General features: G+C 40.6%; 1 protein-coding gene and 1 long non-coding RNA gene across 4 annotated transcripts in view; one reads left to right on the top strand and one right to left on the bottom strand.

Annotated features, from left to right (window-relative positions):
- LOC110831782 (transcription factor hamlet) overlaps positions 1-19,438 on the bottom strand; it is a 189,529-nt gene that overhangs the window by 80,272 nt on the left and 89,819 nt on the right. Inside the window, exon 1 of one of the 3 annotated variants that reach the window (XM_022068174.2) lies at positions 11,154-11,653. The exons of the other annotated variants lie outside the window; for them this stretch is intronic. Within the exon in view, the coding sequence (XP_021923866.2) occupies positions 11,154-11,160 (7 nt within the window). The 5' untranslated portion in view covers positions 11,161-11,653. Of the gene's footprint in view, positions 1-11,153; positions 11,654-19,438 lie in introns of those variants that run through there. 3 annotated transcript variants of the gene reach the window in all.
- LOC147874613 (uncharacterized) overlaps positions 1-19,438 on the top strand; it is a 202,205-nt gene that overhangs the window by 155,727 nt on the left and 27,040 nt on the right. The window lies entirely within an intron of this gene.

Here is a 19,438-nt window from a genome sequence, read left to right as displayed (position 1 = left end):
ACCAATAACTTCCGTGTTTTGTCGCGATCACGGTGGAGTAAAGACGTCTAGACGCAGTGGCGGTGTTCTGCTTCCTTTGCACGGTGTGAATAGAGTGAACGCCTAATGAGGAAGTCACGTCAGCCGTAGTCACGTTTCAACTTCGGAAATTGCTTGACGGATATCGAATAAATTTCGGCAATAGAAGTAGTTGGGATATTGTAATCTGTTATGTGGTCCATCAGACCTATAGAATGGCATCAGATTAAATGTTATTATTTCTCTAAATTTGGGGGATTCTACGCAACTCAAAATACACATCCTATTACGGATAAAAAGTTGAATTTGTCTCCGGCCCCCTCATTGCTGTCAGGTGTTTCGAATTTGTCTTGTAGAGGCGCACACAACTTTGACATAAGTTGTGACCTCATTTTTTACCCTCTCCCCAATATCAGACGCAGGTCATAAATGATGATTTGAATCCCCTTCATGCTGCCTATCGTAATTATACTCCAGCGTGCATCATCCCTTTCAAAATTACATCCACCCCCCCCCACCCCCCCCATTTGTCAGGTAACACAGCAGGTGCCATCTAGTGGGGGATTGTTTACTCTGCGACACAGGTCGGTGTCACATCTGTTTGCTACTATGGTAACACACTCGACTCGTTCAATGACTTGTGAATTTGTGTTGCAACAAATAAAATCATATTGGGTAGTTGTAGGTGAAGTCACCTGTGCAAGCTTTTATTGGGACTCCCACGAATACCCAATTAACAGACGATTAATTACCTAAAATCCACTACTTTTCACTAGCAAACGTAGCTTTTATACACCTGTCACATATTCAACCTGTGTTCTTCCCGATTAAGAATTTATTCTGAAGTTATCAATCCTTCAGATATTCGGTTGGTCTCCCACTGTAGGGGATCGGCTCGTCGCAAGGCCTGCATCTAAACAGGACCATACAGTAGGCTTTGAGTTTTTCGCGGCGGTGAGTGTGAAAATGGCTGTCTTCTGGGTTGTAGCGCCGTATAGTCTGGTAGAAGTTTACTGACTTTCAGAGGTCCTTGCTGCCTCCATCATCAGGGCGATCTACCAGACTACACGGCGTAACAACCCAGAATACAGTCATCCTTTGTATTATACAACACAGGAAAATGCTGATATGCATGTCTCAAGCGGGATTCAAACCCGCGATCTTTGTATTTGTTCATGGAATCACAATGTTCAATGCCGTGTTACAAACAGCTCACTATCTGTTCCTATCCAGAGCCAGATTAATACAGTCCGCCACTCTTTTTTCATGATATATATTACTAGTTTCATATTAACCTTCCATCTACACCTAGGTCTTCCGAGTGATCTCTTACCTTCAGGTTTCACAAACAAAATTTTATGACCATTTCTGATTTATCCGTCTTTGTACATGTCCCGCCCGTCTGATTCGACTTTATTTGGCCCTTCTAATAATATCTTCTGAAGAATCCTCCCTCATTTCGCAGTTGCTTCTACCCTCCTGAAACATCACCCCTCTTGGGTCCAGATATTCACCTCAGCACCTCTCGATCTTAGGCCGAGACACCAAGTTTCACACCCGTGCTCCTCGCTGACTTAAACCGGTCATGTCTGTAGCAGAGACAAAGGGGCGGAAATTTAAAAAGTGACGAGAAATGAATCCCCTTTGAGCAGCGCTACATCACAGAAGCGGCCTTTGGTCTGATGGCACGTTTGAGCTGTCCGTTACAACGACAGTGCTAGATGGATGAGCTGCCGTGCTTCGTTCGGATTAATTGATCCATCCATCACTGATAACACCGCCCCCTTAATCGCGTTGTCGCCAAAAGCTCTTCTTGCTCGTACTTCTGTTCGGACAGTCAGCGCGAAGGCTGTTGTATGCTTTCTCAACCCCTGACACTTCACTGATCAATATAGGAGATGGCCAGGGTATGTAGCATGCGTGGAGATTAAAGATCTTCGATATGACAGCCTTAGTTGCCGAAGAAGAGACACAACTTCAGAAATCAACACATACGTGGAGAATAATATTAAAACGAATCGTTAAAATTGTAGCTCGGAATAGAGATTTTGTGATTACGGTAATGAACTTGGGTTCCATAAAAAAGGAGGGAATTTCTTGACCAGCTGAATGGCTATCAACGTTTCAAAAAAGACTCTGCCCCCATGTAATTATAATTGAGAACGGTAATGAACTGAAAATGGCTGTCTTATGGTTATAGCCCGTGTAGTCTGGTAGAAGTTTACCGACGTTTCAGAGGTCCTTGCAGCTTCCAACATCAGGGCAATGAAACGCTGGCAAACTTCTACCAGACTACACGACGCAACAACCCAGAAGACACGTCATCTTCAGACTCACCGCAGTGAGAAGCTCAATATGAGTTAATGTTAAATCAGCGTCACTAATGAGACGGAAGTAATTAGGAATCCCTTTTACATATAATTTTAAACGAATATCTCACGCGGTTTTCGTTCTGGTACTTCCAACCGGTACCCACTGAGTATGAAGTTTGCTGCCACCCTGAGCCGATCTTGACGTTGTGGCAAAGAGAGAAAGCCTGCGTTTCCGGGAATCGAACCACGGTCGCCTATCCCGAAACACAGTCACTGTAAAGTACAAATTTTGATACTCCTCCCTAGGTAATATTCTCAGTTGTTAATAAACAATTAACGGCTTACTGACTGGAAAAAAACAGCTACGTATTTTGGATAGATGTTTATATTTTGTGTTCGCACTATAGAAACAAAAGACTTTCGAGTGTCGAGTTGTGTTTCAAACAGTTCAGGAAACCTGCCCATATTTCACATTTCCTAATATTTGCTTATTTCTGAGCTTAGGGTCTTTCTTTCCGAGAACACAGGTCTTCAATAAAAGGTGATAAATTTTACAACAAAGGTGAATTGATGCCCTTAAATATGTCCACAAAACCCACAGGAATACAGCGACGTATTCGTGGAAAAGACCGCGGCCATGTTGACAGACCCCTCCATGGGCTTTACTAACCACAAGATAGAATTCCAGAAATTCATCTTGTAAAGTTCTGATATTTTCAACTGATAACCCACGCCATTCGCGAGGACGAGGTTCAATTCTATGGAGTGTCCCTTCATTACAAAGTCAGAATCTAACGCTTCTTGGGGTCCTGGGTTCTGACACCGTGTTGACTCGTAGGTAGTTACCAACGGTATGTTTCTCCGAAACGTCGATACCCACCAACACGTTCACAAAGCCTCACAACCCAGAAGACCGACATCGACATCTTCACCGCCTTGAGAACCTCAAACCTTTCTTTTCTAGTCTAATAACGACATACATTACATGATTATCCTCTGTTGTGTCTCGAAAACTGAAAAGTGATGAAGAAGGAAGATGTCGTGGCCTGTGCGCAGGAAATCAGCTGGGTTTATTAAAAAGCCTACGAAAAAATTAGCCAGTATTCAAACCGAACACAAGCAGATTCCGCGTCGACTCTCGAATCGCCCCGAACATGAACGAAACTGCGAGGACAAGCCAGACGTTAACAGCCCATCAGACTGGGTTAATTTTATCAAGAACCTGATAATCCACTCATCTGGTTAAGAAATTCTCTCTTACAGCGAAGTTTCATTAATGTGTTCATATATGTCCGCCATTGGATCATTTTCAACAAGCCCACAACTTCACATACTACGTACATCTTCAAGTGTTATTTTAATATTTATCTCATACATCTTCCAAATTTTGTTTGTATAATTCTTTCCCCACGTTAAGCGTGTGCCCTTGTCCACCGCATGGCGCGTCACCTGATTGCGGTAGCAGATTGCCTTCAGGTATGGATGATACATTAAATAAGCAGTCTCGGACTGTGGAAAATGGGCGACCCACGATTCTAGCTGTCGGCCGCATGGCTAGTAATCCCTCACAGTTGTCCTGCATGCTAGCTTGTTACGAAATATTATCAAACGGGGAGTGGGATTTAAATGGGTCTATGAAGCATAAAAGGAGACCGAATTCAGCTGGCTCAATATAGAGACCAGGGCATATTGGTAATAAACCTCCATGTTCCATAAAAGGCGAGGAATTTTAGGAGCAAATTGACTATTATCTCAAGGATTCTGCCCTATGCAAAGAGTAAGTGTAACTAGTTAGTTAGTTGGTTGGTTGGTTTGTTAATTAGTTCGAAGATTGTCGTGACGTTGGACGCAAAGTGTAATCTCAAACATTCGGCACAAAAAATTAGTTCGTATTTAAGAAGCACGAGAGATAACCGCATAAATGAAGACATTTAGAAGAGAAACTAGAATTTCTTATTTAGAAATTTTTCCACGTTGTGTATGGATGTGGGACTGTGAGAAAATCAAGATACAAGAAACACAATGAGTTCCTGAGGGCTCAGAGCTGGAACAACAAGACGCCGGAGAAACCGCGGCCGGATTTCCCTAAGATAAAACGTCCCTAAATTAAAACCCGCAGTACAATCGAGGAGTGCAGCATGGAATGTTCGAATTTGTTGCAGGCGGAATGGCACATCAGCGAAACTTACAGCTGCTGTCACGTGTAAACGTACAATGCGACACCAACACACGAATGACAGATCCGCCACTGGACGTAATGCATTCCTCTTCCGCTCACGTGTACCATTTCCTTAAGATCTACGTTGATAATATAATTCCTTCTGAGTCGTAGAGTAGGAAGTTCTGGACGTATTTGTCTCGTAACCTCTTCTGGTTCGGTATTCTAACAATATTAGATGACCTTATGAATTACAAGTGTTGTAATATTATAAGTGCCAACTCAGGTACCCCTCTTAGGTTCAAATATTCCTCTGAGTATTTTATTTTCAAACACTTGTTTCTTTACGATAATTAATCAGGTTTAATAAGGGGGTATTTACTAGTTCAGCAACGTTTGGTTTCTCAAGAAGGACTATACTTTCATGGATTCAGTTAGTTAATTAGATAGATAGATAGTTAGTTAGTTAGTTAGTTAGTTAGTTAGTTAGTTGGTTGGTTGGTTGGTTTAATAGATTAAGTCTCCGCATGCATTCTAACACATGGTATTACGCAGATGTTTTTCTGTGGATTTCCAGTTGCTTCAACAAATACTGGTATCACTTTAACTACCTGTTTATTTTACAGATATTGCATTTATGTCGTATCTTAGTGACGTAGTTTCATGGTAGAATCCACAGTAAGCGCGCAGACGGCAACAGTTTTAACAGAAAATTGTGCGACTGACCTCTGTGAGAGCCAGTCCGCCCATGATGTTTCTAATTGCAAGATAACCTCAGGAAGAAAGGGTGATGTATCGCCACCCTGTTTACACAGTGCAAGAGAAACCACAGGAAGCTGCTTCCATGTCACTGAACACTGAGGCACTCGATAACATTTCAATTTGTGGCTCCAAGTGCGGAAGGGAAAACCGAATGAACGTTCTTAAGTGTTGTTGTTGTTCATTAAGGAATTCAAGTTGTCTCTTAATGTTGCAGAAATAAACCGCAACGCAATTTAACTGTTTCGCGTGTGTATAATCCGTCACTGAATTGGGTCTTTTTGTTATTGTCCGTCTAAAACAGGCTAGTAATTTGTGCAAATGATTTTGACACAAATAATCTCGTTACATTGGGGAATACGACTAATTGAAATTGAGTTTCGGTTGATTGACCCAAAAAAAAAAAAAAAAAAAAAAAAAAAAAAAAAAAAAAAAAAAAAAAAAAAAAAAAAAAAAAAAAAGTTACGACACACGAATGATGATTGTTTCTGAAGGTAATGTATTCTGACGCTTTGGCAAGATTCGTGCCTCAAATTCTAGTGTCTAACTCGTTCAGAATTCGGAGTTTTTAATATTTTAGATGTACTGACATTTTCGCTACAACAGTTCATTGCTATTATACTTGTATAATCAAGTTGGTGTATCTTTCCGCGTGTGACACGACCCTCTTAACACATTTTAAGCAATGGTTGGATTTAGAAAAACCTGGCATAAACGTACCGTCAAGCCACCTTACGTTTGTAAGCTTACTTTCATGTCAGTAATACCGACATGGTGGCTGAACGAGCTTCTGTGGTCGAAATGACAATTAACCTCACTTCGCGTGTTCTTATATCTGGTGCGTTTATAGATATTCGAAAAAAAGAAAATTGAAGCAGGACTTTACGACTTTGGAACTCAGCTGTGTCACGGAAAGTCCCAGTGGTAGCGAATTTTCAACTTGCTGATGAATATATTGGTTCCATAAAAAGGCGAGATTTCTTCAGAAGCTTACTTGCTATCATTATTCCGCTAGAGGGAGTTAGTAATATGATTTCGACAGTCGAAACGTCGGTCTGCGCTAAACGAATCCTGAGGACCAAGGACCTCTACTAGACACACGCATTACTGTAAACCGCGTGACGCCAACAAAACCACATCTCCCGAGGGATGTTTAGTGGTGATAAAGCTTTATATTAGGGAGAGAGGAGATATGCCCTATGTTTTTATTAGACACCGCTTATTGCTAGATATAGTCTGAAAGCATCTAAAAAGAAAATCTCTACCCTCTGTATTGTTGGCGGGGGTAAACACACTATTATCAGCTCCTATCTACACGGAACACCATCACCTTACTCCCCCACACCCCACCCTCGTATAGTCCTCTTTTCACAACTAAAGAACACATTTCTATTATACGAAATAGTGACTTATGTACACGATCACACAGCGGCCCCAGGATAGACACTTGGATCCTTAACGTTATCTTCACACGCGACACTATTTTGGCCTCTGAACACTTATCAGACACTGGATGCGGGATGGACCAGTGAGATTATCGGCACAGTTTTTCTCTTCGTCACTGTAGTGAACTGCTCCGGGTCCCGAAAGGGGTCCTGTGCCCTCGCAGGAAAAACGGCTGGAACGTGAAGCTGACCCTCCAGGGCCGAGGTTAAGAACACGTGAATCTTACTATCAGCATTCCGAAAAGACGTCCATGAAGTGGTGATTGGAAACAGGGAACTTAGCTTTTAACATAATTCAATCAGATAAATAAAAAAGTGGATGATAAATATAGTGCTGTGTCCTGACCTGGGGTTAATACCTTTGCTTTGCATTCTGGAGATACCAGGTTCGACTCTAGGTCCCCGAGATGATATTTCACTCCACACCCCTACACCCCCACCATATTTCCCCAAGATCCATTTCAATATAATTTCATCTATGTTTTATTCCTCCAGGATTTCCAGCTAAAATTGTGTGTTCATTTATCATTTCCCCCATGGTACCTAATACATGCAAGGCTGGATTAGTGCCATAATGGGATTGGGTGTTGTGGTTCCTGTCAGAAATGGAACCCCGGACTGTACAGTTTACAGCGACATATTTCACCGACTGAAACCAACAGCAATGACACCTGATGGTGAGTGACTGGGGCCTCGCCATATTCCGTTTTTTTCTTAGCAAGTAAGAGGCAGTCCGGAGCGGCTGATCCGGTCTAGCTGGAGGCAGGCATGTTCCAGCGATCTGTTGAATTGTATTGAATTTCACGGTGTCAAAATACGGCGGTACAGAGCCATAAGTAGCGCTATCAAGTTACACAATATGGCTGCTCTTTATTATTATTCCGCGCCCCGCTTATATCATTATACGCGTTATTACTGCTAAGTCGGAAAATGGAAGCAGGGGATATCTTAATCCCCAGTACTGATGTCTTTCTTGTCCAGTGATTTTCTCAAGATAAACGTCGATTTAACCGGGTGTTTATAAAGTTTATCAACCCATCTGGAACATAAGAACAGCCGAACAAGTGCCCCTACTTTATATTTTAGAGGGCGGAGTTCGAGTTTATTCCAACAGTCTGCTGCTTTGAGTTGTCTTTCTGCAGCAAAGGGTTATTGTCTTAAAATATACCACGACCGATTCCATATAAATCCTTTCCTTTTCGTCATTTTAATTAATATTTCTATTCAGTGTTATGTAAAAGACGCAACTAATAAAACGTAATTAAATAAACTGGGAAACATATATAAAGATGGATATTTAGAGTGAAATGTTCAGTTATCTGGCGTGTCCTTCAAAACATTGATAGTATTATAGGATTTGAGGTTTTTACGGCGGTGAGTTTGAAGATGAATCGACCTGATGATGGAGGCAACAAGGACCTCTGAAACATTAGATAATTTCTGTTAATACCAGACTACACGGCGCAACAACCCAGAAGACATTCAGCCATCTTCATTGACAGGATTTCTTTCTTTTTTGAAATGCGAAGGCGGTGTAACTAGAATCTGTTCTCGGTCTGTTGAACCCAGCTGGTTTCTGAAGAAATACAGGTTATGCACACATATCCGTGTGTTTCCTTCCTGCAGTGAATTCTGAACCGGATTTAACTGATGATACTTTGTCCATTGTAAGAGAAGAAAGGGCTTTTACTCGAACGGGGTTTATTGTGAACGACGAATTAGAACGAATGCGGAAGGAAGCAGATGTGATCTTTCGTAAGGAACTGTGTAAAACCACGAAATCCTAGGTTAAGATAGCCAAATCCCTGTTCAAGAAACAAACCCAGGGCCTTCCAAATACGAATCAGGAGTGGTAATTATCTGAACTGTGACATGTATTCCCCGTAAATCTTAGTACAACATAATTTCGAAATTTTACTTAATCTCGTACATTCGTGAGACACCCGGTATATAAAATAATAAACTGTGTGTACTTTATGTCATTACATATTATGTTCATATCAAAAGTCCATTAGATGGGCCTCTTAGCGCTGATCACACTTCTTACAACAGAAGACGGTGGAGGAAAGTGGCAAGAGTTTGGGGGAAGGGGGGAAGTAGACACTCGGCCTTCAGAAGGAAAGATTTCTGGAAGAGTAGTTAATGGTTTAGTGCAACAGAGGTTCATCTCCATTGTTTTTATGTATGGAACCTCAAATTCTAAAAGTGAATGTAGGATACTTGTAAGCACTGGGAAGCAGAAAGATGAACGCGCAGCGAGCCGTAGGGCGACTGTCGAGCTGAAGGTCCAGGGTTCGATACTGTAAGAATTATTTCCTTACCACGTTCATGTCCTAACTAACCTTTTGTATACTGATAGCTCTTTACCCGGGGGTATAGCAGACAGATCGTAAAGCATGTTTAACTCCAATATCTATAACGCGTGTGAGTTTAGAGCTCCATACTCTATCTAGGAAAGAGTTGTATCTGGAACTATGAATCCTTCTGTGTGATAAGGTTACAAGTTTTTCATGTCCAGTGTTTATCTGCACAACGCTTTGTGCTTGCAGTACGTACAAAGAATTTCGCTCCTAGAGACATTTTTTCGATGTGGTGTTATAGTTGTTCAGCGATATACAAACGAAATCCCTTGCTTTGTACCTTGCAGTGTAAAGCATTTTGACAACGGGCCTACATTTGTATCAACTGGAAAAAACAAAGGGAGATAACTTATGAAAAAGAAAAAAGAACGTATCTTCAAGACACGTTTAATGGACGGAACTTATGTACGCCTTTCGCGATTCGAAATTTATAATTTTCTTCTGGTGTCTTTATATAGATTGGATAAATTCGCGGAAAGCTACTCCTTCCGGGGAAAGAAAAAGAATAATTAAACTGTCACTCGGGATATTTACTGACGACAGTAGCTGACTTTAAGAAATCACGTGGACACGGCTAATGTTAACAGTAGACCTAACCTTAAATCGCGCATTTCGACAGTTGTAACATTATTTATGACTCTTTTAACGACTTTGGTAGGAGATTATATAGCATCGAATGGTAGGATAATTAATTAATAATGAATCGGAATGATTGTGGAAGGAAGTGGTCATGACACAAGGTACCATACCGACGTTTACCTAGATAGACTGAGTAAAATCACGAAAACTCTTAGTCAGGAGACCCGGTCTCCGGACAGATTTGAAACTGGGACCTCTGGAATAAGAAGGAGATGAGTTACGCGCTGGAACGGACGTTCGGTTTCAGATGTAGACCATGTGACTCGCTCCTACGGAACTGTGTACATGTATGAGTGAGTACCACTAGCCGAAGAAGGATTAAATAAGTTACCACCCTCTTTAGAATAGACACAAAAAGGAAGTCGGTGACCCATAGCATTGTTAAGATTTGGAAGAAATGTCTTAAAATTTTTCTACCTCCCTGTTTCCTTGTTCTCTGTCTGATGGTTGCTAGAAGATTATGCCTTCTTGTACAGTATATATAAAACAATGGATGTGCACCGCTGCTACGGAACACAGCGCAGAATCCCAGAAGACAATCATCTTCGTGTCGTGAGAACCTGAAATCAGCTGTTATACCATTTCATTGTGTTCCCGGATAATATTAAAATGTAGCCAAATATTAATTCGGTCCATTCGCGAGCCTCTTGTTTAACTGAAACTTGCGTCTATAAAATCAAAATTCTATACGCACGAAAATGTAGTTGTGCCAGCTAAATGCAGAGTACAGACAGATCTTCGCTCAGCTGGTCGAAAAATTGCCCCAGACCACAAAGGTTCATTACCATATTTACAAAAGTACTGAAGCAATCGAATCCAGTACATAACTTCACAAATTATTTGTTTTTCGATTTTAATATTACCTTCTCACTAACTAATCTGTACGTATTGTCGACAAATAATTTCGTATTACTCCTTTCTCACATGCGTGCTACATGTCCCGCCCGTCCCCTTATTTTAATGTTAAACCTACATGTAGCGTTGTCAAAATCTGTGTGTCCTCTTACATAAATTTATAGATACTTTCTAAGGACGTTATGCCAGTCATCCACAGAACTAAATTAGCTGATAAGCCTTCTTCTGTAACTGCTTACTGTTCGTCGTGTCATCTTAAACCACCTTGTGGACGGGCAAAGTACCGAGTTAAACACACGGCATTCTTTACACTCACTTCTGAGATTTAAAGTGTCCACCGGGAAGTGAATATTTGCTGTTGCAACTTTGATGTTGGATGTGTGACAACGATTAACATAAACGTAATTTACTGTCTCATTTATTAGAACGAAGTCATAATTAGGTCAGCACGTTCCTGTGAAAATATGACAAATAAGGCACGGCGCATAAAACCAAAAGACGATCGATATTTTAATTAAGTTGTAAGTAATTTCATGTGATTATAATTATGTTTGTGACAGTGTACTTTAAGTAATATAGGCCTATATTAAGTACGTCTTGTACTCACCCACCATTTCTGCCGTACCATTAGGGGAAACACGATAATAAAGACATTTCAGCACAGTCCATACTAGAATTCCAAAGATTCAAACACTGAACTTCATTGCTGGTTGACTCTTTCTATATTCTTGACGTGGTCCATAAACACTTCATATCACTGTTCATAAATATTAATTTAAATTCAAAAGTCTGTAGGTAATACTGTAATTCGTGCAATACGAATTTTAATTCCGGTTAATTTGCAGAATCTATTAACACAAAATAAAATAACTTTATATTCTCGAATAATAAAAAAATCTCCAGTTACGTCTGATGTCAGAATAATGTAATGTAAAATTAAACATAATGACCAGTCCTTATTTACGATTCGCATCTTTTTATGTCACACCCGATTTCGGGATAGGCCGTTTCATAGTACAGACAGACACTCAGAATACACACGCAACCAACATTTTAAACATAGCACAGCAGTACGACCATCAAGAGGGCAGTGGTCGCTTGTCTCGTCTCACAGCCGAGCGAGTCGATCCGTAAGTCTCTCTGGAGGAGGAGCTGAACCAGCAGCTGGGAGGAGTCAAACCGAGATGCTTCCCTTCCCTACCCACCCCCCGCGCAACTGCAGACACATTCCATTCGCTCGGCCCTGCCACTGAACATCTTCATGACTAAAGCAACCGGTTTGGCCGAGGGCAACGTCAAAACACAAAGAGGAGTGAGTAATTTTGTTGTGGATGTGTTTCCGGCACTGAGCGACAGGGAATGGAGACAAATACATGAGCTACACGTCTAACTCATAAAATTCATGGTCCAATGTATCTTCGAGAATTTGAAACTGAAACATGATCTCAAATTATGAATAACTAGGGATATTTTAACACACTGGAAAAAATATATTTATTGTATTTTAATATGATTTTAGAATTGTGTGTCTTATGGAAAATTAAGATAGGCAACGGCTGGATAATTTATGTAGAATTATAGTAGACCATTCGATGTTAAACCAAGGGCTAGTTTTGTCACAAATTTAAGGAAAATTACGATAAGCTATCATCATGTCAAGTGTTAACAGTTGTTGGATTTAGGCCCAAAATTAGAAATATTTCACGTTATTACTTTTTATGACGGCACAAACAGGATTAAATATGATGAATAAATACCAAAATGCAATATATTTTAACAGATAAAGTTATATTCACATAGCTTTGTTCATTAATAACAGAACACAAATCTTCTGCTGTAAAGAACCCCCGAAAATGTATACCATGTTTGCAAAACCAGTCCGAAAAGGTTTGGCCGTGTGTAGATTATTAGAATATTTTACGTAATTATTTCTTTGTAGGTGTTTTATCAGGTTCCCACGGTGGCGAGCATAAAGATGGTTGTCTTCTGGGTTGTTGCGCCGTCTAGTCTGATAGACGTTAACCAATGTTTCGCAGGTACTTAATGCCTCCATCATCAGGACGTCTTATTTCCCTGCATATGACTCTCGTAAACGTCAAGAAGGACGCCATCATAGCGTTGCGGTAGCAAGTCCGTTAGTGCCGTGTGATCCGTTTGTAATTTGATTATGAACACTTATCATAACACCGGCTGACTTTCATAAGGGGTAGCATCCATCGCATAGAATTTATTTCCACATGAGCAAATATCTTCCCCACCGCCTATCTTACTTGATGGGAGGGGTGTCCAAAAACACTACGGTTATAATCCTTTAAAGTGCCATGGTAACTATATGTACCAGCTGTTTTAACAATCAGTAAATCCGCATTTATCCCACACAATGTATGTATGGGTTTCGTATGGTATGAGTCAGAATAAACAGGTTTTAGTTCAACTCCAAAGGGTTCTGACGATGGTGAATTACACTTAAAATTATTCATTGTCTGGACTTTTCCCATCGACTTTTTTTTTTTTTTTAAAAAAAAGCACGACGTTTCGAAAACTGGCTCTATCTGACGGACCCAGCTGAGTAGGTATCTCTCGGCTAAAGACGGAAACAGAGTCAGTTTTCGAAACGTCGTGATTCCTTCTTTTTTAAATAAAGACGATAGAAAATGTCCAGACAATGAATAAATTTAAGGTACTTGTTCCTTAAACAACACTAACCAATTATAATCTTTTTAATGTCTTAAGTGTTGTTTTCTTATACCTCCACTCCACCATACATCTTCGTGGCGTAGTGTTTAATTATGTATAGAGACAACTTTGATTCACACCTTTCCTTTTAACGTTTTAGTAAGCCACGCGCTGTTGTAAATAATACAGGCTTGATATAAAAACATACAAAACGCTGTACTGTAAATGATTCTGAACATCTCGCTGAAAATTCTTGTTCGCTGGGCCCTATCCTCAGCCGGTTGAATCCACCCACATCTTAACATCATATTTATCCATTTTAATATTATTCTCCCATCTCCATTTTGATCCACAATGTGGCTTTCTCTTACACTGACGCTTAACGAAGCTTTTGTTAAGCAAACAACGAAAGAGGCTGCTAGCTAGAGACATATGATAAGGGTGACATGCTCTGCAGGGTTTGGACATCCCTGGGTTCTTACAATAGAAATGAAGATTTGTGGGCTTTATTGTAGCGGTGCGTTCTCAACATCACAACATAAAATTACACGGGGAAGGGGGAGAGATAGAATGGTAACCCATATACACGCAATGTGTGAGACGTCTCCGAAATGGACCGCTTTTGTAATCCTGAGTACTTAAAAAGAAATATTTCTCAGTGTGTCATAAGTCGGGCTGTGTAAGAGTGGGTTACTTACGCATATAGATGGTCTCATTTTGAAAGTAACCTAGTGGGGTGATGAATTGAAATGAAAGCATAATGTGATACGGGGACACCGCATAGTACTTTGTAATTCCCCATCAACGAATCTGTTCGCAAAATGTTTTATTATGTGGGTTACTTTTATTTTATTATAATGCTATTTATAAAGCAGGACAGAGAAAATTGGGCCAGACATGAATCTTAATATTGTGTGAATCCGTTTTTCACCAAAGAGGGCTATTATTTTCTCAGTTATTTATAAGTTTATTTTTAAAACGCTTTGAGTAGCTCTGAATATACACTATTGAATGATACGATGAATGAACTGAAGGGATGTGAAAGGAAGCTGTCACGGTTTAACGGAAATGTACTATACCGACACCTGTTTTCGAGGAACTTAGGAAAACAACGTAAGATATTAGGATGTGTGGTCTCCGGGCAGAAACGTAAAACTGTGACCCACTCACCGAACAGGAAGCTATAGGTCCAACCTTTCAGCGGCGATTTCCCGTAATACTACTAAGTAATTACATGTATTATGTACCTAAACAAGACAATTATATATCAATTACTCCATTCATACTACAAATCCTATTTATAGAACTTAAACTCGGTTCCGATGTTGTCCTCCAGTGCAAACTGGAGCATCAGAAATGTCCCTTTTCCTAATCAGAATTTTCTTTTCGTTATTTTCTCATGTCCATACTTGCTACATGTCCTGCTCATCACACGTCTTCACTTACACCCCAGTATTATAAACAACTCAGAATAAAGGATAATAGGATATTCCAGAACGTTATTTTTACAGAAACGCGGCGAAAGAAATGAGACTAAAGTATAAAAAACTCTTTTTTTTAAAGATTTATTTTTCTACAACAGCAACAGCTAAAAAAAATAGCTGACTGAGGCGTCTGATCTGTTCGTTGCTGGACCAAACACTCGCTGCCTCTACACTTCACCTTGTTACACACTCTCAGTGGATTTTACACCCTACAGAAAACCTATTACGTAGTCTATTAGCTCTCCTAACCTTGGCTGGGCTCTCTCCCATGTGAAAGATTGCCGCTTGCATTTTACTTTGATAATCCATTCATGTTGATCTTGCTGGGATCTCTTTTATATGCGCATGAAAAAAAAAGTCAAAAAGCTGTCGGTAGCAGAACAGGCTCCAGCTTTGCGAAAAAACGTGGACAGTCAGGAAAAGGGGAATTTTTACTTCGTACTGAAGGAAATAAATTGACCCTTAGTTGCTTAAAAAGACGAGGTCTTTTTTTTGTGGGAAGGAACAGAAACGTCAATTTTAACGATGGCCCTCAACCATTAAAGCCCAGTGGTAACTATATATACCACCTGTTTTAATAATCAGTAACTCTAAATTTTACAAACAGATTATATATTTATGGATTTCTTAAGATTCTGACAACATATAGGGATTACTTCCCTAAGAGGTAATTTTCACTTACAGCCCCTCGAAGACGTATGGAACGTGGATGTACAAACATAGTTCCACGCATTCTTAACATCTGCACAAGTGTTTAACTTTTCACGCTTCGGCCGCCTTACCCACGCGTAAATAAACCGCGGTTCCCGTGGGATAAAAGAATGTGTTCCGGAGATGGCGTGAAAGCGGAGCCAAGGAGAGAAATTACTCGCAGTGCCGGGAATCAAACTGCGTTCATCCACCGAAAAGTTCAGAGACAGTGGTCGGTTGATTGAGATGTCTCCCTTCCCCTCCTCAGCGTCATATGGTTTTCTCGGCAATAATTCGCTGGAATCCGAAATAAAGATGAGAAATCGGCCACGAAGTGACGTTTACCTCAGGTTTCCGGTTACGAGATCTCTCACGCTGTCCGCCTGCCTTCACACTTCAGTAGCAACTGTTTACGGGCTAGGATGTAGCGGGGTTGAATCCATAGAACGTCATGACAATACGGCGAAAAATTCAAACTAGCCGCAGATATGACGCAGCATGGGGTCTCAGATGTGTCCGAATGGATAGGGCGTAAAATTTCATTTCCTCCCCGCAGAGGTGGCTGTTCACACTGCCCAAGAATTCCGTCAATATCGCCTCGGTAAAATTTTCATCTCTCTTTAAAAGATTTGAAACTTTCATGGTGACCGAATGCAGTGGATCATTGACGAGCGTTCATCCGCGAGAGACTGGAGTTACCTAGTATCCAACGTTTCGGAGACTATATTTACATCCACCATCAAGGATCAGACTCTTAAGATGCACTCAGATCTATGAACAAAGACAATAAGTTAAGATACCATTATGAATGTTTTCTTAATACAAACTATATAATCAACTTGAAGAATTAGTCCAAAATCATGTTTCGTGCTGTAAGCCGAGTGGTTAATTTGTGGAGAAAAATACAATAGTATTATTTATCTCATTACCGAAGTCGGGACTGAAAAATAATCGAGAATCTGGAACCCTACTTACGATTATCAAAATAAACAGCAAGGATTTCCTTAAACAGCACACATCAACTGATGGTTGTAATGAGGAAGCCTGGTGATAAACGCAACAAGGACCTCTGAAACGTCCGGTAAACTTCTGCCAGACTACACGACGCAACAACCCAGAAGACAGCCATCTTCAGGAAGCATTATGTTCTTTTTGATGTACAAACCGAATTTTTAAATATTCTTTAAAATACTTCTGGCTTTAAGATGATAGTAAGTAGAATCCGGACCACGGTTTCGCAATTTGTCCATCTTAGATCAACTTGAATCTTCCTTTCATCTACCATTCGGTGTCCCAACTCTTCGTTTTAGGTTTTCTAAAATTCTGCATTCATTTCTCGTTTCCCCATGCATGCTACATCCACATCAAACTCCCTGATTCAATCACGCTAATATTTGGTTAAGAGCACAAATCCCCCCCCCCCCCCCGTTCCATTTATTTTTTCCTTGATTTTTCGGATTGTGATTGTCGGAAATAATGCCACATTCGTCAGAGAGGCGCTGTATTTCTACCGCATTAATTACAGTGTTGAGCTGTTGGATGATTCCAAATGAGAATCGTTTGATTGATTTAGATCAGATTTTATATTTGAAGACCTTGCTTGTCCGCCTCGCCTGAACTAACCTGTTCGTAAGAGAGAGCAAAAATTAGCATTCGGGAATTTATAATATACAATTGAACGTTCCAGAATTGATCTAAATTGCATGTGAATCGGAGAGAAAAAATTGTCGACTGTTGTAAATTGCCGAAACACTATTTTGCTTGTAGGGACTGAAGAAAATCACAAAATACTCCAACAAGAATGCGAAGCACTACGAAGCCTAATAGTTACATTGTTCTAATCTGTGCCATTTTGCGGTCCCTCGAATCTTCACGCTGTCATGTGACATTCCAACAGAACCGAGTGGCACCGACTTCGATTATCTGCAGCGGACCCGATTACCATGAGACTTAAGCGTTCTTTCTAGCTAACTCCGAGAATTGCGCCATAAAATAGATCATAATCGCCTCCTATCTTACGCCAAATTTACCGCTAAAACATACGAAACATTGGCATATCACCATCAACCCCATGAATTAAACCCCTGTCCAGTATGTAAACCCGCCGTTCGACCTGAACTTGTTTATTTATAATTTATTTAACGAATCTTTTTCAGTAGCTTCAAATGACGGATAGTGAATAATTAATTGTAAAGGATGTGGAAGGAAGAGGTCGTGGCCTAATTTAAGGTATTATCCCGGCACTTGCCTCAAAAGACTGAGGAAAATCACGAAAAGTACCCTGTAAGGATAGCCGATCTCCGGGCCGAGATTTGAACCTGGGACCTCCCGAATACGAAGCAGGGCGTTCATTGACCTGATCTTGTACGCTTACAAATCGCATCTTTCCTCGTTTATGACGTCACTAACGTACTTATCTCTTCTCAGGCGCAGATATTTTTAGGACAAGGTGAGATTGAAGGTTCTTACGGCGATGAGAGTGAAGATGGCTGTCTTCCGGGATGTTGCGTCGTGTAATCTGGTAGAACTTGTACGATGATTGAGAGGTCCTTGCTGCGCCGTCATCAGGACATGTATATCCTAGAAGGCAGTTTGCTTCATTTTCAGACACTGATGAGTTACGTCCGTCATTCTAATAAGAATTATGACAAACGCTTACAGATTACGCAAGCTCAGGGCGGGACACGAACCTGCGACTTCAGCGCGCGCATGGCCCAGCCAATTGAGAGTCTGCAGGGCTGAAAGCAGGTTTTGAAAAAGGGATTTATCCTGCAACAGTACTGCCTGAATAACATGAAGGCTGCTGTGAATCTATTTAAGGAAGTGAAGAGACGAGGGGTTAGTGATATTGCACAGTCGTAGTTTTGTATTGGCAGGCCCCCCCACTGAAGCTCTGGTCGAGTTAGGTATTGTGTGTGGAACTTCGTTGGTCACTGCGGCCGATTTCTATTACCGCCATGCAACTGTCGTGGACATCCCGGTGAAATTTTAGGCGGGGGGGGAAGGACCTGGAAAAGCGATTGTCCGCCGGCGACAAACGGAGGGAATTCGCAAGTCGTTAACAGGACTGGTCGGCCAGCAACGCCACGCACTCGTTCCGAGAGATTTGCTACACGAAACAGCTATTATTGAGAAGCTGATATTGTCTCAGCTGGCCAACAAATCCTGAACCTTTTATGAATCCCTATGGTTAAATGCCGAGGTGAAAGAAATTTGACACTGGACCCTATTCTGAGCAAAATTTATCCAGTCCACATTTTCATATTGTTGGAGATTAATTTTATTATATTTGTCTATGAGTAGAAAAATCAAGAGGTTTCTTTCGTTCATGTTTTCGGTCTAAAATTTAGTGTACAATTCTCATCTCATTCATGACTGCTACATTTCCTGCTAATCTTATTATATCTGATGTGATCGTTTCAATATTGGACTAGGAGTTATCTTACAAATCGTGAAACTCGTTTTATTACAATTTTTTCCAGTCTCTCTTAGAACCATTTTCTTCTCAAACACCTCAACCCATATGGAGTTTTACTTCCACGGACAGAAACAGAAATAAAAAAATAGAGTCCTATTTTTCATTCTTTGTAATTTAAAACGTGGTGATCCAATGTATTTAATCCATGCGCCTCAGGATATGGTACAGTAGCGGTGTCTTGTGAATAATAACCTTATGATTACATAAAAAATCTGAGAATTTATTCATTTCTGAGCGTGCTATTAGCTTCTGAGTATGGGCTCTGCTCCGTTAAGTTAGTTACGCTCTTCAGTCCTGAGTTGAACAAATTCTTCAGCTACTGTACTTGTTATAGGAAGAGCCTTTGATACCGATGCGAGCTGTGTATTGCAAATCTGCCCCCTGAGAGGGTTTGCGTGTTACTTTAGTGAAGAGTAGACCTATGGATAGGGGCAGGGGTGAGACTTTTTTTTTGTAATTTCCGACAGTATAACCCCCTTGTCACTGGGGGGTGAAAGTCTGGCAAGCATTCTTCAACACTTGCAAATGACAGGAGTCGCTTTTTTTTAAAAATATCGTTGTGTT

This window comes from Zootermopsis nevadensis, unplaced genomic scaffold, assembly GCF_977971745.1.
Source record: "Zootermopsis nevadensis isolate Lab colony 2312 unplaced genomic scaffold, Znev_1.0 Znev_ptg000007l, whole genome shotgun sequence".
In the NCBI taxonomy this organism is placed as follows: Eukaryota; Metazoa; Arthropoda; class Insecta; order Blattodea; family Termopsidae; genus Zootermopsis; species Zootermopsis nevadensis.
Note: the sequence above shows the minus strand (reverse complement) of the source record. Positions and strands in the feature narration are given on the sequence as shown.